Raw genomic sequence first — 22,065 nt, 5'->3', positions numbered from 1 at the left:
TCGCTGAATTACAGTGATGTGAACAATTCATTATAATAAGCTATGCTGGGAAAATGTGATCATTTGAGAAATGAGTCTAATACCGATAGAAGATTTATAGTATGTAAGCATGGCGGGAATGGACTCTGCCATTGGAGGTGTTTTTTGTTGGATTTTTTTTGAAGTTAGTACTTAAAATCTGTGACATTCTGAATTTAAAAATAAAAAGGCTAGGGTTTTTATTAGACAATAATCCCATCATTTTTAAGTCCCAGTAGGCCAGTGCAGAATATTAAGGAGAAGAAAAACCAGTGATTTTTCTGGCCTATTCACACCTATTACTCTAGTCAAAATTACACCCAGAATACTTGTTTAAAAATTCAGATAAAGAAAAATTAATCTCCCACAATTTCAACTAATTTCCCAACAAACCAATTGACTAACAGGTCACCCCCGCTTTTATATGCACACAGAATAACATTAATAGTCAAATGCAGGTACACTCCCTTCCATTTCTTCCTCCTCTCTATAAATGTGTCAGAGGCATTTAAAGATCACATGTACAAAAGTAAACTCATCTTCCCTCCCAAACCATTCCTCATTCAAATTTTCTCATCATGCCCCCAAAGCCTTTAAGTTTGCTACTGCCCTGGACTTCTCACGACATTTCAGCTCTCACCGTCATACTGTGTGCTATACCTAACGACGTTTTCCTTCCCAACATTTCCCAAAATTTCCCCCTTTTGATCCATCTAAATGGCCTGCAAGATAATCCAGAGACCTGTCATATCCCAGCTAGGCTACCGTGACAGCCTCCTCACTCTTCTGCTTGTCTCCAGTCTCTTCTCTCTACAGTCCTGGATCAGTGTTCTGAAACAGGCTCGTGCATTACATGCCTTAATCTCCAGTGAATACCAATTCCTCTGTGTGCCAAGTAGTAATCGTGACAATTGGTTTTAAGGCACTCTGTCAATTCCTCCCTGCTTACTTCTCAATTCTCTTCTCTTTAGTGGAAGAACTTCATTACTCCCAAGCTGGTTCTCTCACCGCTTCTCATTCTTGAGGCTCTCACCTTTGATAACTTATATGTACCTTTGCTCCTACTTGATATTTTCACCGACTTCAAATCACTCCCTCCTCATGCCAATCTGTCAGAACACACAGCTCTCCCAATATCCAAAATTCTCCTGAAAGCCCACCTTTCTCCAAGAGGCATTGTCTGATTCAGATGATTAAAGAAGCATCATGACCTAGTGGAAAGATCATGGGCCTGGGAGTCAGGGGTTGTGAGAAGCCACTTGTCTGCCATGGGATCTTGGGAAATCATTTACCATCTCTGTGCCTCAGTTACTTCATCTGTAAAATGGGGATTAGGATTGTGAGCTGCATGTGGGGACAGGCACTATGTCCAACTGGATTATTTTAGTACAGTTTCTGGCTCAAAAAGAAAAGATCTCCATCACCAGGTTGCTTTTTAAAAATATGTAATATTTGTTAGGCACTTACTCTATGTTAAGCACTGTTCTAAATGCTGGGATAGGTACAAGTTTATCAGGTTGGACATAGTCCCTATTCCTCATTCATTCATTCATTCAGTAGTATTCACTGATTGCTTACTATGTGCAGAACACTGCACTAAGCACTTGGAATGTACAATTCGGGAACAGATAGAGACAATCCCTGCCCAATGATTGGCTCACAGTCTAAACGGGGGAGACAGACAGCAGAGCAAAACAGAACAAAACAAGACAACATTATTGAGATAAATAGAATCAAGGAGATTTACACCTCATTAACAAAATAAATAGGGTAACAAATAATATATACAAATGAGCACAGTGCTAAGGGGAGGAGAAGGGGAAAGAGCAGAGTGTGGGAGGGGGAGAGAGGAGGGGAGCAGAGAGAATGGGGGGCTCAGTCTGGGATGGCTTCCTGGAGGAGGTGGGCTCTCAGAAGGAGAGCACATGCATCTTATGGTTTAAATAGGAGAGAGTAGGCTTTAATCCATATTTTACAGTTGAGAAAACTGAGGCCTAGAGAAGTGAAATGACTTACGCATAGTTACGTAGCAAACAGTCGACAGAGCTGGGATTAGAGCCCAGGTCCTCTGACTCCCAGGCCCATGCTTTTTTCACTAAGCCATGCTGCTTCTTAATGATCCCTTGAAATTATATACCTTGGTGCGGTCTTAAGGTATGAGGTTATAATAACTATGGATTAGTTTTGTTTTATGCTCTCTGTACTAATAATAATTGTGGTATTCATTAAATTCCTAAATGTTGCACTAAGCACTGGCGTAGATAGAACATACATAGATCGGTCACAGTCCCCGTTGCATGTGGGTCTCACAGTCTTAATAGGAAGGAGAAAACATAGTGAATTCCCCTTTTACAGATGAGGAAACTGAGGGACAGAAAAGTTAAATTACTTGCCTAAAATCACACAGTAGGCAGGTGGCAATATCAGGATGAAAACCCAGGATTAGATTAGAAGCAGTAAGACCTTCTGAATCATGGGCCTAAAAATTAGAAGGACTTGGGTTCTAATCCCAGCTCTGTCCTTGTCCACTCAGTGACCTTGGGCAAGTCTCGTAGCTTCTCTGTGCCTCAGTTACCTCATCTGCCAAATGGGGATTAAAACTATAAACCCCATGTGGGACACTGTGTCCAAAGTACCACAACACTTAGTACATTGCCTGGCACAAAAAAAAAATGGTCCTCTGACTCCCAGACATATTTTCTTTCCAGAAGGCCATGCAACTTCTCTAATAGTCATAACTAAGGATTACCAAATGTATGTGAAGCTACTTTGCATCTAATATTTAGTATTTAGGAAACCGCATAATCATGCAAAATGATAACTGCTTAAATGCTAGCTTCAAAACATATCCATCTGCTATTTTGTTTCAAATCATAGAAAATCGAAACAGAGAAATTTTCCATTCATAAATGTAACGTTAACCATGGCAGAATAAAATACTGAGGAAAGATAATTTGGGGGTGACATTGAAAATGGAATTAATGGATTAATTAAGCATAGTTATGATTTCAGGAAATAGCAGAGATGATGTTTTAAACAATAAGTCTTACTTGCAGAGATTATTTTCTGATTGGTGTGATCTTTCACAACATTCTGTTTTCCCATTTAATGTTCATTATTCCTATAAAGAGAAGTGATGAGGATCTTGGAGGGCAATTCCGATCTATAGGTAAATGATTTTATCCTGAGGACAGCCTAAAGATGTTTGCCTGGTCAGAATGATTTTAATTTCCACTATAAACTCTTTCCCACTCTGCTTTGCTATGCATTGATCTTTCAGAAGAAACCCGAAGAACCAGAAAAATCTTCATGGGCAAACTGAATGAGATCCTGGTTTTGTGTTAAGAAGGTGGCGTGTATCTTTGAAGTTATTTTAGTTTTTGGGTGCTTTTTTTCATCTTGGTAATGATCCATTCTTAGCATTACAGCAGCAGTTATGGATGAGAAATATTGAAACACTATTTTCAGGGCTCTAGTTATTATTTAATGAATGAAACTTTCCTTTTTGATCTCCTGTTGACAAGTTGCTTCTACTCCATCTCTGCCCTTCCCTTCCCTAATTAAAACTTCACTTGCACAACCTCCTGCAGTTGTTTTGGAGTAAGCCTTAGGCATCCCACAGCTGGACCTTTCTTGCCTATTCTATAACCAGCGGGAAGACTTGGTATGGAAGGTTGTCATTTTAATGTTAAGCACAAGTGATTTGGATTGACTTGTCGGTTCTGTTTAACCTTAAAAATGACATTGAAAGGCAAATGGAGTTGTTGCCTGGCCGTGACATGGCAGGCAGTAGAATAATAGTAATAGTTATTATTGTGGCAAGTGCTTATTCTGTGGCAGGCACTGTACTAATACTGATTAATAATACCCGTGGTATTTTAGCGCTTACTATGTGCCAAACACTGTACTAAACACCGGTGTAGATATGAGCTCCCTTCCTCTTCTCCCACTCCCTTCTGCGTCAATCAGATGTGCTCCTTGTATTCATCACCCTCCCAACCTCACAACTTTCATGTACATATCATTTATTTATATTATCTGTCTCTACTTCTAGACTGTAAACTCTTTATGGTCAGGATATGTATCTGTTCACTGCTCTATTGTCCTCACAAGGGCTCAGTACAGTGCTCTGCACACAGTAAATTCTCAATAAATACAGTTGAATTAATGAATGGAATTAATGTGAGGTAATCAATTCCCACAAGGAGCTCATGATCTAAGTAGGAGGGAGAACAGGATTTGAGTCCCCATTTTGCAGATGAGGAAAATGAGGCACAGAGTAGTTGAAGCAGTGTGGCTTAGTGGAAATAGCACAGGCTTAGGAGTCAGAGGTCGTGGGTTCTAATACCAAATCTGTGTGATTTGGGGCAAATGACTTAATTTCTTTGGGCCTCAGTGACCTCATCCGTAAAATGAGGATTAAGACTGTGAGCCCTATATGGGATACCCTGATTACCTTGTATCTACCCCAGTGCTTAGAATAGTGCTTGGCACATAGTTAGCACTTAACAAAAACCATCATTATTATTATTATTAAGTCACTTGCCCAAGGTCACATGGCAGATAAGTGCAATAGCCAGGATTAGCACCCAGGTCCTCTGACTCCAGGGACATGCTCTTTCCCCCAGGTAGACCTCAGTTGCATTAGAGAAGCAGTGTTGCTCAGTGGAAAGAGCCTGGGCTTGGGAGTCAGAGGTCATGGGTTCGAATCCCGGCTCTGCCGCTTGTCAGCTGTGTGACTGTAGGCAAGTCACTTAATTTATCTGTGCCTCAGTTACCTCATCTGTAAAATGGGGATTAACTGTGAACCTCACATGGGTCAACCTAATTACCCTGTATCTACCCCAGCACTTAGAACAGTGCTCTGCACATAGAAAGCGCTTAACTAATACCAACATTATTATTATTATTACATTAACGTGTCCGATAAAGCATTCGACCTCTGAGTGCTGAAACTACTATTTCCTGAAATAATACAAAGTTTCTTGATTTAGGGGCCGTGCTTGTAAATCTTGGTTTATGGAAAAGTTGGTGTAGGGAGGAGGCATTTGCCACATCAGCACCCATATCCTTCCTAAATAGCGGGAAGATGAAGAATAGAGATGGGGGTCAGAGTGATTGGCCAGAGAGCTGTGCCCCGTGGAACCAGAGCTCAGATGGCCCCGGTTACCCTTCAAGCCATGGTTGCCAGGATCCTAACTCATAGAGGACTCCACCAGTTGGGCCAGGGCTGCTGCTCTTTGCCACTGCTGCTCAGGTGGCAACAGTCCCTGCCTCAGTTTACCTGCCTCCCATGGAGATGGATCATTTTAGTCACCACTGATTGAGTGGGTGAAAGTGCTGGGGGAATTTGGCAGTGATCTCTATAGCAGTAAACTTAATAACTGTGCTCTCTGTTGAGTGACCTCTATGTGCCAAGCACTCTTGTAAGCACTGGGGTAGATCCAGGATAATCAGATCAGACATTAACTTTGTCCAAAATGGGGCTCACAGTTTAAAGGGGAGGGAGACCAGGTATCTAATTTCCATTTTCCAGATGAAGAACTTCAGGCACAGAGAACTTCAGATGTTTCACATGGCCAAATCCTAACATTTGAGAAGCAGTGTGGCCTAGTGGAAGAGTGTATGGGTCTGGGAGTCAGAGGAACTAGATTCAGATGCCGGTCTGTCTGATTTGTCTGCTGTGTGACCTTGGGCAAGTCACTTAATTTCTCTGTGCCTCATTTGTAAAATGGAGACTAAGACTGTGAGCCCCTTGTAGGACATGGACTGTGTCCAACCTGATTACCTTGTATCTGCCCTGGCTTTTAGTATAGTGTCTGGCATATAGGGACATCTGAACAGATACTATTAAAAAAAAAAAAAGAACTTTTATAAACTCTCTATGGTACAGTTGATAAGATTACCCAATCACATACATCTTTTAACACCAAACATCAAAAATTGGGAAGATGACATAGATGATCAGCATTTTTCTGTCTTTTGGGGACTTGGTGAGAAGGAGTATTCTCTTTACACTTTCAAGTTTGCATGATCTCTTTGTTAAAATAGGAAGGATCCTTTAGATGTGCAATTCATATGTGCAATAAATGAGGAGAATGTCAGTTGACACCTAACTGGAAAACAAAGTCTTAAACTTGAGAAGTGGTTTATAGTTAAACTAAGGTTCATTAGAATGTCTAATAGGGTTGATTTTTATTAAAGTTAAATTCTGCAGACATTCCTTTGCTTTATCAGGTAAAAGATATAGGCTAAGGCTCAGCATGTGGCTAACAGAAATGAAACCCAGATGCATGACTTTGGGCCATTTTGGGGTGAATGAACAAAATACAATTACTGCTGAATAAAATCCATAAGAATTAATAATACTAAGTGTGGTACCATGTGTCAAGCACTGAAGCACGTGCTGGGATAGATAGAACGTTATCAGGTCAGACGTAACCCCTGACACATATAGTCTAAAGGGGAGGGAGAAGAGATATTCAATTCATAATACAGTTGAGGAAACTGAATGACTGAGAAGTTAAATGACCTGCCCAGGCTCACACAGGCAAATGGCAGAGACTGTGTCTGTTGTTCTATCGTACTCTCCCAAGAACTTAATAATTATAATAATAATCATATTAAATGCTTAGTATGTGCCAAGCACTATTCTAAGCGCTGGGATAGTTACAAGGTAATCATGTTGTCCAATGAGGGGATCCCAGTCTTAATCCCCATTTTACAGATGAGGTAACTGAGGCACGGAGAAATGAAGTGACTTGTTCAAGGTCACACAGCAGACAAGGGGTGGAGCTGGGATTAGAACCTGAATCCCCTGACTCCCAAGCCCATCCCATTTCCACTAAACCATGCTGCTTACTATAGTGAGAACTCAATAAATACAATTAAATGAATGAATGAATGAGAGAGCAGGGATAAAAACCCAAGGCCTCTGAATGACCATTCTCTGCTCTTTCTGCTGGTCCACACTGCTTCTCTTGTCTTAGCATTTGGTCTATAATTTAGATTCTATCAGAAACGGTTCGAGTGTAGGCATATCCTGGTTTATAAGCTCTGATTTGACTGGTGGCTTTTATCCCATGTGAAAGCCCAACTGCCCTGACCCTCTTTGCTGCTGCCAGCTTCAGAAAGTCTCTGAATTTCCTTTTCTCCTCCACCATCACTGGTTGCCTCAGATCTTCTCTTTCCCCTCTCATCTCCCGTGACCTGATTTCCCCTTCTCTGACCTCAAATTGAACCTTGCCATCTTGGACTCCTCCACTTGGAAAGGGAATGGGTAGCAGTGGGATCACCAGAGATGCACTTTGTGGAAGAAGCAGTGTTGCCTAGTGGACGGAGCACAGACCTGGACATCAGAATGATCTGGGTTCTAAACCCGGTTCCGCCACTTGTCTGCTGTGTGACCTTGGACAAGTTACTTCACTTCTTGGTGCCTCGGTGACCTCATCTGTAAAATGGGAATTAACGCTGTGAGCTCCTTGTGGGACATGGACTGTGTCCAACCTGATTAGCTTGTTTCTAATGATGATGATGATGACGGTATTTATTAAGCTCTTACTATATGCCAAACACTGTTCTAAGCGCTGTGGTAGATACAAAATAATCAGGTTGTCCCACGTGGGGCTCACAGTCTTAATCCCCATTTTACAGATGAGGGACCTGAGGCACAGAGAACTAAAGTGATTTACCCAAGGTCACACACCAGACAAGTAGTGGAGTCAGGATTAGAACCTATAACCTCTGATTCCCAAGCCGGTGCTCTTTCCATTAAGCCTTGCTGCTTCTGTATCTACCCCAAGTACAGTGCCTGGCACATAGTAAGCACTTAACAAACTCCATACAGAAGGGAAAAAAAGAGAAGAATGTAGAGAAGGACCAGGAGGACTGGAGAGACACACCTGAGCCCAGCATATGGGAGAATATTGAAAGAATGGAGAGGGCTGGACAGGAAGGGTGGAGCAAAGCTACAGTATCACATTTTTGATCCTTTCCATGAGAAATGATTTTTCATTTCGCTGAAGTGAAAACCCACTGCAGTCCACTTATGGGACACACAGCTCACCTATGTAGTATTCAAGTAGTGTCGATCTTCAGTCAAATGCAATTTTCAAATAGCATCAATCTTCAGTCAATCAATTAGTTGATCAGATTGATTATGTACAGTCAGCAGAGTATTGTTTGAATGGTACTTCTGGTAGAACACCTGACTTTGAATCCAGTGTTTACTTTAGAAAGACAAAAGAGATCATCCTCAATTTATTAGTAATTGATGGAAAAGTGTTAGTTAATCTGAGGGAGGAGACACCGGAGCAACGAAACTCGTTCGAGATACGTAGTCTTTGCATACTTCAGTATTCCAATAACTGCAGCACAGAGTCTTTTAGGGCTGTGCCTGTTAATTAACAACCTGATCACACCCATAAGTACCAGGGGATTAATTACACATCCTTCTGTTTCTCTTCTTTTGAGTCCATTTCCTATTGGGCTGTCTTTTCATTACTAACATTTCAGTGTGGACACAAATATGAAATTGAAGAAAGAGGAAAAATATTTGATACATTAACTTTAAATATCAGAAATTCTCCTTTTGGAAAATTTGGAAAGGAGAAACTGAGGCACCCTAACAAACAGTTCGTTGCACATCACTAATTGTCACACCCAGTGAAGAAATATCCCATGTGAGACAGGAAGAGTTTCCGATCCGCTCTGATTTGGGAGGGAAAAACCTTCCTGAGTTTCCCATTTCAGTTCTGTTATTGTGTCTTGATAAACCCAATTTTTCTCATGACTTTTCTTTTAAGGAGCAAAACATTGCTCCATTTGTAGGAGCATTGCAAAATCTACTGGTGGGTAACACTGATGGTGGTGGTTGTGTTAGTAAAAAAATTGCTAAGTATTAAATGACTTGCTGAATGGGTTTGGGAAGTAGAACAGAATTGCAAGACAAATTCCCTATCCATAATAAGCTTAAACTCTACTTCAGAGAGACAAACTTAGAAATATCAAACATTAATTAGTACAAAAGTACTGAGGGTGGGTGTACATGAATGCATAAAAACTAGTGTAGTTTAGTGAAAAGAGTACAAGCCCAGGAATCCGAGCCCTCAGTTCTAATCCCAGCTCTGCCCCTTGCCTACTGTGTGACCTTGGGCAAGTCACTTAACTTTTATGTGTTTCAATGTCCTGATCTATAAAATGAAAATTAAATACCAGCTCTCTTATTGAGACTGAATCCCAAATGGAATAAAGCCAGTATCCAACTTGAACGTTATTAATCAACTCTCCAAATCCTACCGTAATTCACTGATCTCCACACACCTCTGTCCTCTAATGCCAATCTTCTCACTGCCTCACCATTGACCCCTTGCCCTTGTTCTCCTCCTCCTCTCCTGGAATCCCTTCCACCCTCATATCTGACAGACTAGAGAAGCAGATGGCGTAGTGGATAGAGCATGGGTCTGGGAGTCAGAAGGTCACAGGTTCAAATCCTGGCTCTGCCACTTGTCTGCCACTTGACCTTGGGCAAGTCACTTGACTTCTCTGTGTCTCAGTTACCTCATCTGTAAAATGGGGGATTGAGACTGTGAGCCCCACATGGGGCAACCTGATTAGAATGTATCTACCCCAGTGCTTAGAAAAGTGATTGGCACATAGTAAGCACTTAACAAGTACTATCATCATTATTATTTTTACCACTCCCCACCTTCAAAGCACTCAAAATCACACCTCCTCTGAGAGGTTTTCCCTGGCTAGGGCCTCATTTCCTCTGTTTGACTTCCCTTCTGCATCACATATGTCCTTGAATCTGTCTGTACGCTTAAGCACTTAATAGTCACCCAACCTCACCCCGCAAAGTACTTACATTTAACTCTTACACCAGGCCATTTCTCTTTCCGTAATGAGAAAAAGAATAGAAATGTCTGTCTCCCCCTGCAGATGGTCAACTTCTGGTGGGCACAGTACTCTCCCAAGCACATAGTACTGTGCTCTCCACAAGGTCAGCAGACATGATCCCTGCCTACAAGGACTTTACAATCCAGAGTTACAATTCAGGAGTTTACAACCTTGGAGAGACAAACATTAAAATAATCGAAAATAAGGGAAGGACAGAATATAAAAATATGTATATAATATGTATATTTTGTATATTGGGGAAGCAGCATGGCTCAGTGGACAGAACCCAGGGTCTGGGAGTCAGAGGTCATGGGTTTGAATCCTGGCTCTGCCACTTGTCAGCTATGTGACTGTGGGCAAGTCACTTCACTTCTCTGTGCCTCAGATACTTCATCTGTAAAATGGGGATGAAGAATGTGAACCTCATGTGGGGCAATCTGATTACCCTGTATCTACCTCAGCACTTAGAACAGTGCTCTGCACATAGTAAGCGCTTAACAAATACCGACATTATTGTATACAGTTAGATACACATCATATAGACATATCATACTATACTATATAATATAATGCATTATGTATTTATATTAAATACTATATAGTGTAATATATCATAATTACATATATAACATATAATGTAAATGTATACAAAATATGTATATAATGGCTGAATATAAATGTATATAAATGACCAAATGTTTAAAATCCAGAGTTACAATCCATGAGTTTACAACCCAGGGGAGACAACATTAAAATAATTGAAAATAAGGGAAGGACAGAATGTAAAAATTGTATATAATGGCTGTGGTGTTGGGAGTGGGGTGAATATCAAGTGCTTCTAGAGTTACAGGCCATGAGTTTATAATCCAGGGGAGACAAACATTAAAATAATTGCACGTAAGGGAAGGACAGAATATAAAAATATGTATATAATGGCCGTGGTGTTGGAAGTGGGGTGAATATCAAGTGCTTCTACAGACTCAAGAGAATAGGAGATAGGTTTTAGGAGAACTTTTAAAGGTTAGGAGAGTAATGGTTTGTGAGAAACAATGGGAGTGGAAGTGTCAAGGCAGAGGTTAATGGGGAGACAGAGGAGAAGAGTGAGATTCAGAGAGTTGCATTGACATTAGAGGAGTGAAATATGTGGGAGATCAGTAAGGTGAGGTAGGAGGAAAGCTGAATTCCTTAAAGCTGACGGTAAGAAGTTTCCAGGGAAGGCAGTGGTTTATGGGCAACTACTGGAACTGAACAGTTAAAAAAAAATCCAGGCAGCAGAATAGTGTGGGCAGGGAATGTGACTAGCAATTCTCCCAGTACTTTGTATAGAGTTCTGCACATAATAAGCACTCAGTAAATACAATCGATTGACTGTGGAATGGAGAGTGCAGAAATAGGAGGCAGCAAGGAGTCAACAATCATTCAATAATATTAATTGGGCATTTTCTGTGTGCGGAGCCCTGTACTAAGCACTTGGGAGAGTAAAATATACCAATGAACAGACACATTCCCTGCCCACAATAAGCTTTTAGTCTAGAGAGGGAGAATGGACATTGGTATAAATCAATCAACAGACTATAAATCCTTAGGTCAGCATCCTAGCAGTTTAGGTAGAGAGGAATGTGCAGATTCTAGAGAAGTTGTGAAGATAGATAGAACTGTCAGGAATTGGTGACTGACCAAATATGTAATGTGAATGAGAGAGTTGAGTCAAGAATACTGCCGAGGTTATGGGCTAGTCAGTGAAGTTAAGGTTAGATAATGTTTCCACAGCATCATAGGCAACTGGAAAGTCAAGGTCACTGGCTCAGATTTGGGAAGAAAGTCACTGATGTTAAATTTCTTACCAATAAAATTGAAAGATGATATCTAATTGAATGTTAAAAAAAATAAAGCAATCAAGAGTATTGTTTAAAGTGTGCAGAACACTGTACCATCCAAAAAACCCCAGCCTACGTAGGAGGAATAGATGATGAATTCCTAGTTTGTGATTGACAGAGAGTATGTTTACCGAAAGGATTAATGTTAATGTTAATGTTGGTATTTGTTAAGCGCTTACTATGTGCCGAGCACTGTTCTAAGCGCTGGGGTAGACATAGGGGAATTAGGTTGTCCCACGTGGGCTCACAGTCTTAATCCCCATTTTACAGATGAGGGAACTGAGGCACAGAGAAGTTAAGTGACTTGCCCACAGTCACACAGCCGACAAGTGGCCGAGCTGGGATTCGAACTCATGAGCCCTGGCTCCAAAGCCCATGCTCTTTCCACTGAGCCACGCTGCATGTATGTGGTTATATACATATGCACTGTAGGTTTTTTTTTCTTTTTAATGATCCTTGCAGGTATATCAGATATTATTGCAGTCTACATAGCGAAAATGTGTGCATTTCTGTCTTTGGAAATGTCACTCACCTTCTCTGTGCCTCATTTCCCTCTTCTGTGAACTGGGAATTAGAACCTTGAGGCCCAACATGGCTAAGTGGAATGAGGCCAGGCTTGGGAGTCAGAGGTCATGGGTTCTAATCACAGCTCCGTCATTTGTCAGCTGTGTGACTTTGGGCAAGGCACTTAACTTCTCTTTGCCTCAGTGACCTCATATGGAAAATGGGGATGAAGACCGTAAACCCCACGTGGGACAACCTGATTACCTTATTCATTCATTCAATCATATTTATTGAGCACTTACTCTGTTCAGAGCACTGTACTTAGTGCTTGGAGTGTACAGTTCGGCATCAGTTAGAGACAATCCCTGCCCAACAATAGGCTCACAATCTAAACGGAGGAGACAGAAAAAGTATAACAGAACAAAAAAACTACCCCAGCATTTAGAACAGTGCTTGGCACATAGTTAGCACAAATGCCATTGTTATTATTATTATTATAATTATGTGAAGCAAGGACTGTAACCAACCCGGTTACCCTGTATCTACCCAGTGCTTAGAACAGTGCCTGGCACGTAGTAAGGGCTTAACGAATACCATAATTATAATTATGTTTACATGCACCTCTCTCTCTCGCCACACCTCTTTCTCCATATCATTTCCTCCTCTCCCTTTTCAGAAATTGAAAACCAATTGTGCCATTAAATCCATTCATTTATTCAATTGTATTTATTGTGTGCTTATCAATAGAGTTTCACATCTTTTTTAATAGAGTTCTGAAGGTTACAAAAATAGCCTCATGTTAAATCTTTACTTTTTGAAAATCACAATAGCCAGAGTCCATATCATTTTTGAAACTCAGTATCTAATACTCCAAAAGCCTGCCCAGATGAGTTTCTTATTCTCCACTGTTATTTTATCAGATAGAAGAGGAGCAGGCACAAAAATACTGTACACCCTATAAATGAAAACTTCATGCTTTATGGCTTTTGTTTCTTCTGAGCTTGTTTAATTTCTTGTTCAGAATCCCAGGAATCATATTTTTCTGAAGTAGGTATTTCAGACTATCCAGTTTTATATCAACAATCCCTTGCCTCTATGCCATGAAAGTTTTACATCCCTCAAAACCCCTCTAAGAGCTCACCGGGTCCTCAGAAAAAGACTTATCTATTCAGTTTGTGAAGTGAATAAAGTACCTCCTCATTCAGGATTTCTTTTTTGTGTCAAATTTTGGACAAAAGCTAGGAATATGAGAGATGGTGAATCTAGAAATTTAGGGTCACGATTTTGCCCATAGATGCAACTTTCAGGTTGCTTTTTAAAAGAATATATATGGCCCCTTAAAAGTAGTAAAAGTACTGTTTCAAAGAGATAAAAAAGACAGCTGGCTGCATAAAGAATAATTTGAAAGATGACTAAAACTGGGTTTAAAGGAAAGAACATCTGTATGACAAGCTCTGGTAAAACAGTCAATTTGAGTTGGAGAAATTTACCATTCAATAATATGAGCAGTAACAGATGTTTCCCTGAGAAATTGCTATCTAAATAAAGTAAGCTGAAAATAAATCTATACTGAAACTTTTTTTTTCAACTTAAACATATTTTGAAATAAAAACAACAGAAAGGAAAAAAGCAACCACAAAAATATGTGACTTCCCTCAAAATAGAATTCACCTCTCATCCTAATACCCCATGGTCAATTTCTTATCAATTTTAGAACTAGAATGACCCTTGAGGAGCAACAAAATTGTTCTACGATCTTCCATTGACTGCCCTTCCTAAATCTCCCTAAGAGGACAATGATAAATTCTATTTTTCCTACTTTCCCTCCTCTCATATGACCATCTGATTGGATTATCTTCTATTCATTCATTCATTCATTCATTCAATAGTATTTATTGAGTGCTTACTATGTGCAGAGCACTGTACTAAGCGCTTGGAATGTACAAATTGGCAACAGATAGAGACAGTCCCTGCCCATTGATGGGCTTACAGTCTAATTGGGGGAGACAGACAAAAACAGTAGCAATAAATAGAATCAAGGGGTTGGACATCTCATTAAAACAATAGCAATAAATAGAATCAAGGCGAGGTTCATCTCATTAACAAAATAAATAGGGTAATAAAAAATATAGACAATTGAGCGAATGATCACCATGCTGAAGGGAGGGGAAGGGAGGAGGGAGGAGCAGAGGGAAAAGGGGGCTTAACTGAGGGGAAATGAAGGGGAGGTAGAGGGGCAGCAGAGGGAGCAGAGGGAAAAGAGGAAGCTCAGTCTGGGAAGGCCTCTTGGAGGAGGTGATCTCTCAGTAGGGTTTTGAAGAGAAGAGAGTTTGGTGGAGGTGAGGAGGGAGGGCATTCCAGGACAGCGGGAGGACGTGGGTCAGGGGTCGACGGAGGGATAGGCGAGAATAGGGGATGGTGAGGAGGTGGGCGGCAGAGGAGCGGAGCATGCGGGGTGGGCAGTAGAAAGAGAGAAGGGAGGAGAGGTAGGAGGGGGCAAGGTGATGGAGAGCCTTGAAGCCTAGGGTGAGAAGATTTTGTTTCATGTGGAGGTCGGTAGGCAGCCATTGAAGGTTTTTAAGAAGGGGAGTGACAGGCCCAGAGCGTTTCTGCTGGAAGATGAGCCGGGCAGCAGAATGAAGAATAGACTGGAGCGGGGAGAGACAGGAGGAAGGGGGATTAGAGAGAAGGCTGACACGATAATCCAGCCGGGATATTACGAGAGCCTGTACCGGTAAGATAGCCGTTTGGGTGGAGAGGAGAGGGCAGATCTTGGTGATATTATAAAGGTGAGACCAGCAGGTTTTGGTGACGGATTAGATGCATGGGGTGAACGAGACAGCTGAGTCAAAGATGACACCAAGGTTGCGGGCCTGAGAGGCAGGAAGGATGGTCGTACCGTCCACGGTGATAGGGAAGTCAGGAAGAGGACAGGGCTTGGGCGGGATGATGAGGAGCTCAGTTTTGGATATGTTGAGTTTTAGGTGGCAGGCAGACATCCAGGTAGAGACGTCTTGGCGGCAGGAGGAGATACGAGCCTGAAGGGATGGGGAAGGGATGGGGAGAGGACAGGGACAGAGATGTAGATCTGTGTGTCATCTGCGTCGAGATGGTAGTTGAAGCTGTGAGAGCAGATGAGTTCACTAAGGGAGTGAGTTAAATGGAGAACAGAAGAGGGCCAAGAACTAACCCTTGAGGAACTCCAAAAGTTAGAGGATGGGAGGGGGAGGAGGAGCCTGCGAAGGAGGCCGAGAATGACCGGCCAGAGAGATAAGAGGAGAACCAGGAGAGAATGAAGTCCGTGAAGCCAACGTGAGATAAGGTGTGGAGGAGAAGGGGATGGTCGACAGTGTCTAAGGCAGCTGAGAGGTCAAGGAGGATTAGAATGGAGTAGGAGCCATTGGATTTGGCAAGAAGGAGGTCATGGGTGACCTTTGAGCGATCAGTCTCGGTGGACTGGAGGGGACAGAAGCCAGATTGGAGGGTGTCCTTAATGGGAGTTAAGGAATTCTAGGCAGTGAGTGTAGACGACTTGTCTACCTAATCGACATCATAAGGCAAGAGCCCCATGTTTAGCAGAATGCCCGGCACAGAGCAAGGGCGTAACAAATTTTCTAAATAATATTATTTTAAAACTACTCCGTGAAAGAAATATCATCACAGTGTGCAACAGTCAGACCAGGTTTTACTTTAATGGAAGCAAAAGTGTTGAGTCAATCCTCCCTCATCGCTGTAGAAGAGGTATTTCTGTCCATTTCCAAACCTCTCTCCCATCCCTAGCACTGCTCTTTCAACTTTTCCTCCCTCCCCTACCCTCTGAAGGTTTTAAAATTTGTCCCTTTCCTCCAGGTCTTGTGCATTCTTTTCCCTTACTCCATTAATAACTCAGACCAATCACTATCCCACTTATAAGACTCATTTAAAAGGGGCAGACTATCTGAGAAGCAGTATGGTGCAGTGGAAAGAGCATGGGCTTTGGAGTCAGGGCTCATGAGTTCAAATCCCAGCTCTGCCGCTTGTCAGCTGTGTGACTGTGGGCAAGTCACTTAACTTCTCTGTGCCTCAGTGACCTCATCTGTAAAATGGGGATTAAGACTGTGAGCCCCACGTGGGACAACCTGATTCCCCTGTGTCTACCCCAGCACTTAGAACAGTGCTCTGCACATAGTAAGCGCTTAACAAATACCAACATTATTATTATTATTACTATTTTCCTTCTTGCACAATTATGCAAGAAGGCAACTCCTATGCTATAGAAGACCTGCTTGTATAAGAATTAATATATTGTATTATTCCTGGGCTATTGAGCTCTATTAAGTTAGTGGTAGAAACAAGTGTGGCTTAGTGGAAAGGGCATAGGCTTGGGAGTCAGAGGATGTGGGTTCTAATCCTGGCCCCTCCACTTGTCGACTGTGTGACTTTAGGCAAGGCACTTAACCTCTCTGTGCCTCAGTTACCTCATCTGTAAAGTGGGGATTAAGACTGTGAACCACAAATGGGACAGCCTGGTAACCTTTTATCTACCCCAGCGCTTAGAAGAGTGCTTGTCACATAATAAGCGCTTAACAAAAAACAGCATTTCTATATAAAAAGCTATATTTGTATTTATGCTTCATCATGTCATTCCAATAACCAAGTCATTTGTAGTTTTTTCTATGACCTTACCAGCTTGTGCATTGTTAATCTTCACACTGAATCCCATTAACCAATTTTCCAGTGTGTCTATTTTATTCAACTGGGAACCAGTGAATTTTTAATAATATCTATTAAACCTGTCATTACAAAAATTTGTACAGACTCAGAATGGGCTGACACAGTCCATGTCCATATGGGGCTCACTGTCTTCATCCCCATTTTACAGATGACATAACTGAGGCAGAGAAGTTAGGTGACTTACCCAAGGTCACACAACAGACAAGTAGCATAACCAGGATTAATAATAATTAGAAGCCAGGTCTCTTGAGTCCTAGGCCCCTGCTCTTTCCACTAGGCTATTCCGCTTCTTACTCATGTGTGCAATTTCTAACTGTTGTTAAAGAAATACATGTTTGAGGTGTAGACATAATCCTTGTCCCCCAAGGAGCCCAACATCTGAGAATGAAAAGGGGAAATGTGTGTGCATGGGGGTGTTGGCTACAGTTACTTAAAGAAAGGTGAACAACACCACAGAAGACAAAGCCACAGGTAAACATGAAAGAAGCAGCAGAATATTGAGTCCTAACAGCTCAGGCTAAGACTCACAGAAGTCACAGAGGTGGCCATGCTGTTGATGTTCTAAAAGTTGAGTAGACGCTTGTTATCGAAGAAAGTTACTGGGGGCAGAATCAAAGCTCTTCCAAGTGACCAATGTTGCTTCCTCCTATTGCTGAACATTCCAAAAAGAAAGCTAGGTTGTTATGTCGTGTTGTTGGGCAGGAATTGTCTCTATCTGTTGCCAAATTGTACATTCCAAGTGCTTAGTATAGTGCTCTGCATACAGTAAGCGCTCAGTAAATACAATTGATTGAATGAATGGTACCTGGTGAGTAACTACGCTGCTTACTCTCTAGAAGCCTGCAAAATGAAACCTGGGAAATTGCTGGAATCTTTAACCTAATGATCAAAATTAAGGTAGCTGATCTGTTGTTTCAAAGATTGGTAATTTTCCCACCTATCTCCTTTCCTTATCTTCTGGCCCAACCATCATTTTCCCATCCCAAAACTCTCTTGAACTTCCAAGCAAGTCTGAGAATCCTACTCCTTAGGAACCAAGCAAAGTATGTATCCCTGGGTTAGTAATTCTGAAAACTGAGGCCTTAACAAAGCAAATGTTAAAATTTCTATCAAATCTACCAGGGTTTTTATCCAAAACACCTGTCTCTTACTGGTGGTAATTCATTCTGTGTCTAGTTTGTCAGCTCCTTGGGGCCATAACTAAATGCTTTACCTCTTTTACAAACCCAAGAGTTTATTACAGCACTCTTAATACAAAAAGTGCTCAGTAGCTACAACTGCTTGGTAAACTGCATGCCAGTCACACTACAACAAGCTTTGATTGCAAGCACTTTACATTGACCTCGGTACCTTAGTTTCTTCTTGAGCTTAGAAGAGTACAGCCATGGTTTGCAGCTACTTCACTCTTGACTTACCTTACTCTTGGGATGACATCGAACTAAAGAACAAAAAAGTGTAATAAAATATTAGACTCTGCACCTGATTCTAATCACCTTTTTCTCCATGACCCTTCCTAAAGGCAATATAGGTGATTCCAGAGCCTCAAGAGAAGTGAATATGGGCCTCTTATTTTGTAAAATGTCTTGAAAGTGAGGGCATCTTGAGCAAATAGAAGAGGAAGTTTTGTCTTCCAAATCCTGCCTGTTGTGAAGAGTTATATGCAATCATTTTTCATATGCCGAAAGCAGAGCAAGGATGGGTCATGAGAGGTTTTGGGCATGGGGTCTCTTAGCATTTGAGTAAGGTAGCAGATAGTAGGACAACCACTGCTTTTCAAATTCTCTGTAATTCATCTCTCTGTGACAATTGAAGTTGCAAATCTGTTTCAATTCGCACTAGAAGTGATATATAGCCTCTGTACTCATGTTGGGCTATATATCTTGCGGCTTAATTGCTTTTATTCTTTAAATACATCACGGTTATAATAAAGCATGCGTAGGGTGGCACACGTCTTCAGCTCACTGAAGGCTTGTTAAAAATAAACTTATTCTTGCTCACATATGATAGTCCTAGTGCCTTCTCTCTGGGAAGAAAGAGTCACTTTTGCAGATCCGATTGGGCTAAAAAAAGTAGTTGGGCTGAGATTAGTTTGGAGATTGAGTTATGTTTTTTTTTTTTTTTTCCCCAGGAGTAGGGATCTCAATAGACCAAGGTTGATAGGTTTGTGGAAAAATGAAAATTCTTGCGAAGAAGATTTGGAGAGCTGTGGGAAGGGGGGGTAGTGATGGCCCGCATGAGACCGACAAAAAGTTTGAAACTGTACTTTTAAAAATTGTCAAAATCTGCATTGTGATGAGGAGAAAAAGATGGGATTGTTTGAGATTGTTTTTCACCCAGAAAGGGCTCAAAATATTGCTTCCCATAAAAAAACAAAAAAGCAATGTCCAACTCTCAGTACAATGAAAACTAAATCTTCATTTCAGTCATTTATTTCTTGTGCTTAAGAGCTTACTTGCTTCAGACCATTGTGATGATTTATTTGTGGAATTTCCAGTGTGGGTGGAATCTCTCAAAGGCCTCATAACTGCTGCACGAGGCATCGGCATGTGGAAATAGATTTAGCGAATGACAAGACAAAACTCACTAAAAGCATCTTGTATGACTGTAGATGATGAGAGAAAGTAAATTCAGTATTTGGTAGCAAATGTTCAGAGACGGTGAGCTGCAAATATATTTACCTACAGTGTTCTGTGTGCAGAACCCTTGACTAAGCTCTTGGGAGAGAACAGTATAGCAGAATTAGTAATAGTAACAATAATAGGGTTTACTTACTAAGCTCCAGGAGAGACTACATAGTTGAGAATTGGAGGTGGTTCCCATCCCTTGAAGGCTAACACTTTCATTCATTCATTCATTCAATAGTATTTATTGAGCGCTTACTATGTCAGAGCACTGTACTAAGCGCTTGGAAGGTACAATTCGGCAACAGTTAGAGACAATCCCTGCCCACTGACGGGCTTACAGTCTAATTGGGGGAGACAGAGGTACAAAAACAAGACAACTTAATCATGATAAATAGAATCAAGGGGAAAATAATAATAATAATAATAATAATAATAATAATGTTGGTATTTGTTAAGTGCTTACTATGTGCAGAGCACTGTTCTAAGCTCTGGGGTTGATACAGGGTAATCAGGTTGTCCCACAGGAGGCTCACAGTTAATCCCCATTTTACAAATGAGGTAACTGAGGCCCAGAGAAGTTAAGTGACTAGCCCACAGTTACAGGGTCACAGTCTAAACAGGGGAGACAGACAACAGAACAAAACAAGTAGACAGGCAGTAATTAACAAAATAGGGTAATAAAAATCTATACAAATGAGTACAGTGCTGAAGGGAGGGGAACGGATAGGTGGAGGAACAGAGGGAAAGGGGTGAAAATTTCAGACATGATCCCTGTCGTCAAGGAGCTTAGAGTCTAGTGAGTGAAAGAAAAGTCATTTTCTGGGCTTCTTACCATGGGATACTTTTTGCGAATGAGCATTTCCCGTTTTTCAAATTATTTTAGGTTGATGTTACCCTGACCTGTAATGCTAAAGTTTAAGACCACTCAGGCCAGGGTTATCAGTCAGTCAATGGTATTTATTAAGCGCTTACTACGTGTACATGGTGAATGTCTAATAGTAATAATGATGGTATCTGTTAAGTGCTTACTATGTGCCAGGCACTGTACTAAGTGCTGAGGTGGATACAAGCCAATCAGGTTGGACACAATCCCTGTTCCACATCAGACTCACGGTCTTAATCCCCATTTTATAGATAAGGTAACTGAGGCACCGGGAAGTTCAGTGTCTTGCCCAAGGCCACACAGTAGACAAGTGGCAGAGCTGGGATTAAAACCCATGACCTTCTGACTCCCAGACCTGTGTTCTAGCCACTATGCAATGCTGCTTCTCATATGCCAACCCTCTTGTACTCTCCCAAGCACTTAGTAGAGGATTCTGCATAGAGTAAGCACCCAATATATACTTTGAGAAGCATAATGGCTTAATAGAAAGAGCTCGGGGTTGGGAGTTAGAGGTTGTGGGTTCTAATCCCACCTCCACCACATAATCAGCTGTGTCACTTTAGGCAAGTCACAACTTCTCTGTGCCTCAGTTACCTCATCTGTGAAATGGGAATTAAGACTGTGAGCCCCACATGGGACAACCTGATTACCTTGTATCTACCCCAGCACTTAGGGCAATGTTTGGCACGTAGTAAGTGCTTAACAAATGCCATCATTATTATTCTTTTGATGAACCCCTCACACTATAAACCCTACATGGAACAGAAATGTTGTCTGATTCATTCATTCAATCGTATTTATTGAGTGCTTACTGTACTAAGTGCTTGGAATGTACAATTCAGCAGCAAATGGAGACAATCCCTCCTCAACAACAGGCTCTCAGTCTGATCTGATTGCACTGTGTCTACCCCAGTGCTAGTGTTTGCTTGACACAAAGAAAGCCTTTAGCCAAGACCAAAATAATTACCACTATTTTTTTTTTTTTTTTTTACATTTCAATTCTAATGGTAACAAGTCTTCCTTCTCTCTCTGTCTCTCTTTTGAAGGCTTTGATCTCGTAAAGTGTGAAGATCCAGGGACTCCCAATTATGGCTACAAGATCAAAGATGAAGGTCATTTCACTGACACTGTAATCCTGTACAGTTGTAACCCAGGTTATACGATGCACGGCAGTAGCAGTGTGACCTGTCTCAGCGGAGACCGAAGAGTGTGGGACAAACCATTGCCTACCTGCATAGGTAATGTTGAGCATGGCATCATCACATTGACTAGAGGACTTCAGTTTAAGGATTTCATTCAAAATTTCTCCTGGGACTCTGAACAGACCGTGTCAGAGAGTCGTCATCAGACTGTTGGATAATCCTGAGTGATGCTCGGAACAAGTGTATTCCTCCTTTGATATGTCTGGTTCATTAGAACTTTAAATTTTGTAATTGAATTAATAAAATGGCTACTAGAAAGCCTTTAAAAAATCCTATCGATCTTTGAGGATTATCTTACAGACACTGCAGTTCCTATGGAAATCATTTCCTATGGAAATAAGTAATTG

General features: G+C 41.3%; 1 protein-coding gene across 1 annotated transcript in view; it reads left to right on the top strand.

Moving 5' to 3' along the window:
- Positions 1-22,065, top strand: part of CSMD1 (CUB and Sushi multiple domains 1) — a 1,410,881-nt gene that overhangs the window by 1,139,912 nt on the left and 248,904 nt on the right. Inside the window, exon 25 of the mRNA XM_029051790.2 lies at positions 21,563-21,754. Within this exon, the coding sequence (XP_028907623.1) occupies positions 21,563-21,754 (192 nt within the window). The remainder of the gene's footprint in view (positions 1-21,562; positions 21,755-22,065) is intronic.

This window comes from Ornithorhynchus anatinus, chromosome X1, assembly GCF_004115215.2.
Source record: "Ornithorhynchus anatinus isolate Pmale09 chromosome X1, mOrnAna1.pri.v4, whole genome shotgun sequence".
Taxonomy (NCBI): domain Eukaryota; kingdom Metazoa; phylum Chordata; class Mammalia; order Monotremata; family Ornithorhynchidae; genus Ornithorhynchus; species Ornithorhynchus anatinus.
The sequence above is the reverse complement of the archived record's forward strand: the minus strand, read 5'-3'. Positions and strand labels throughout refer to the sequence as shown.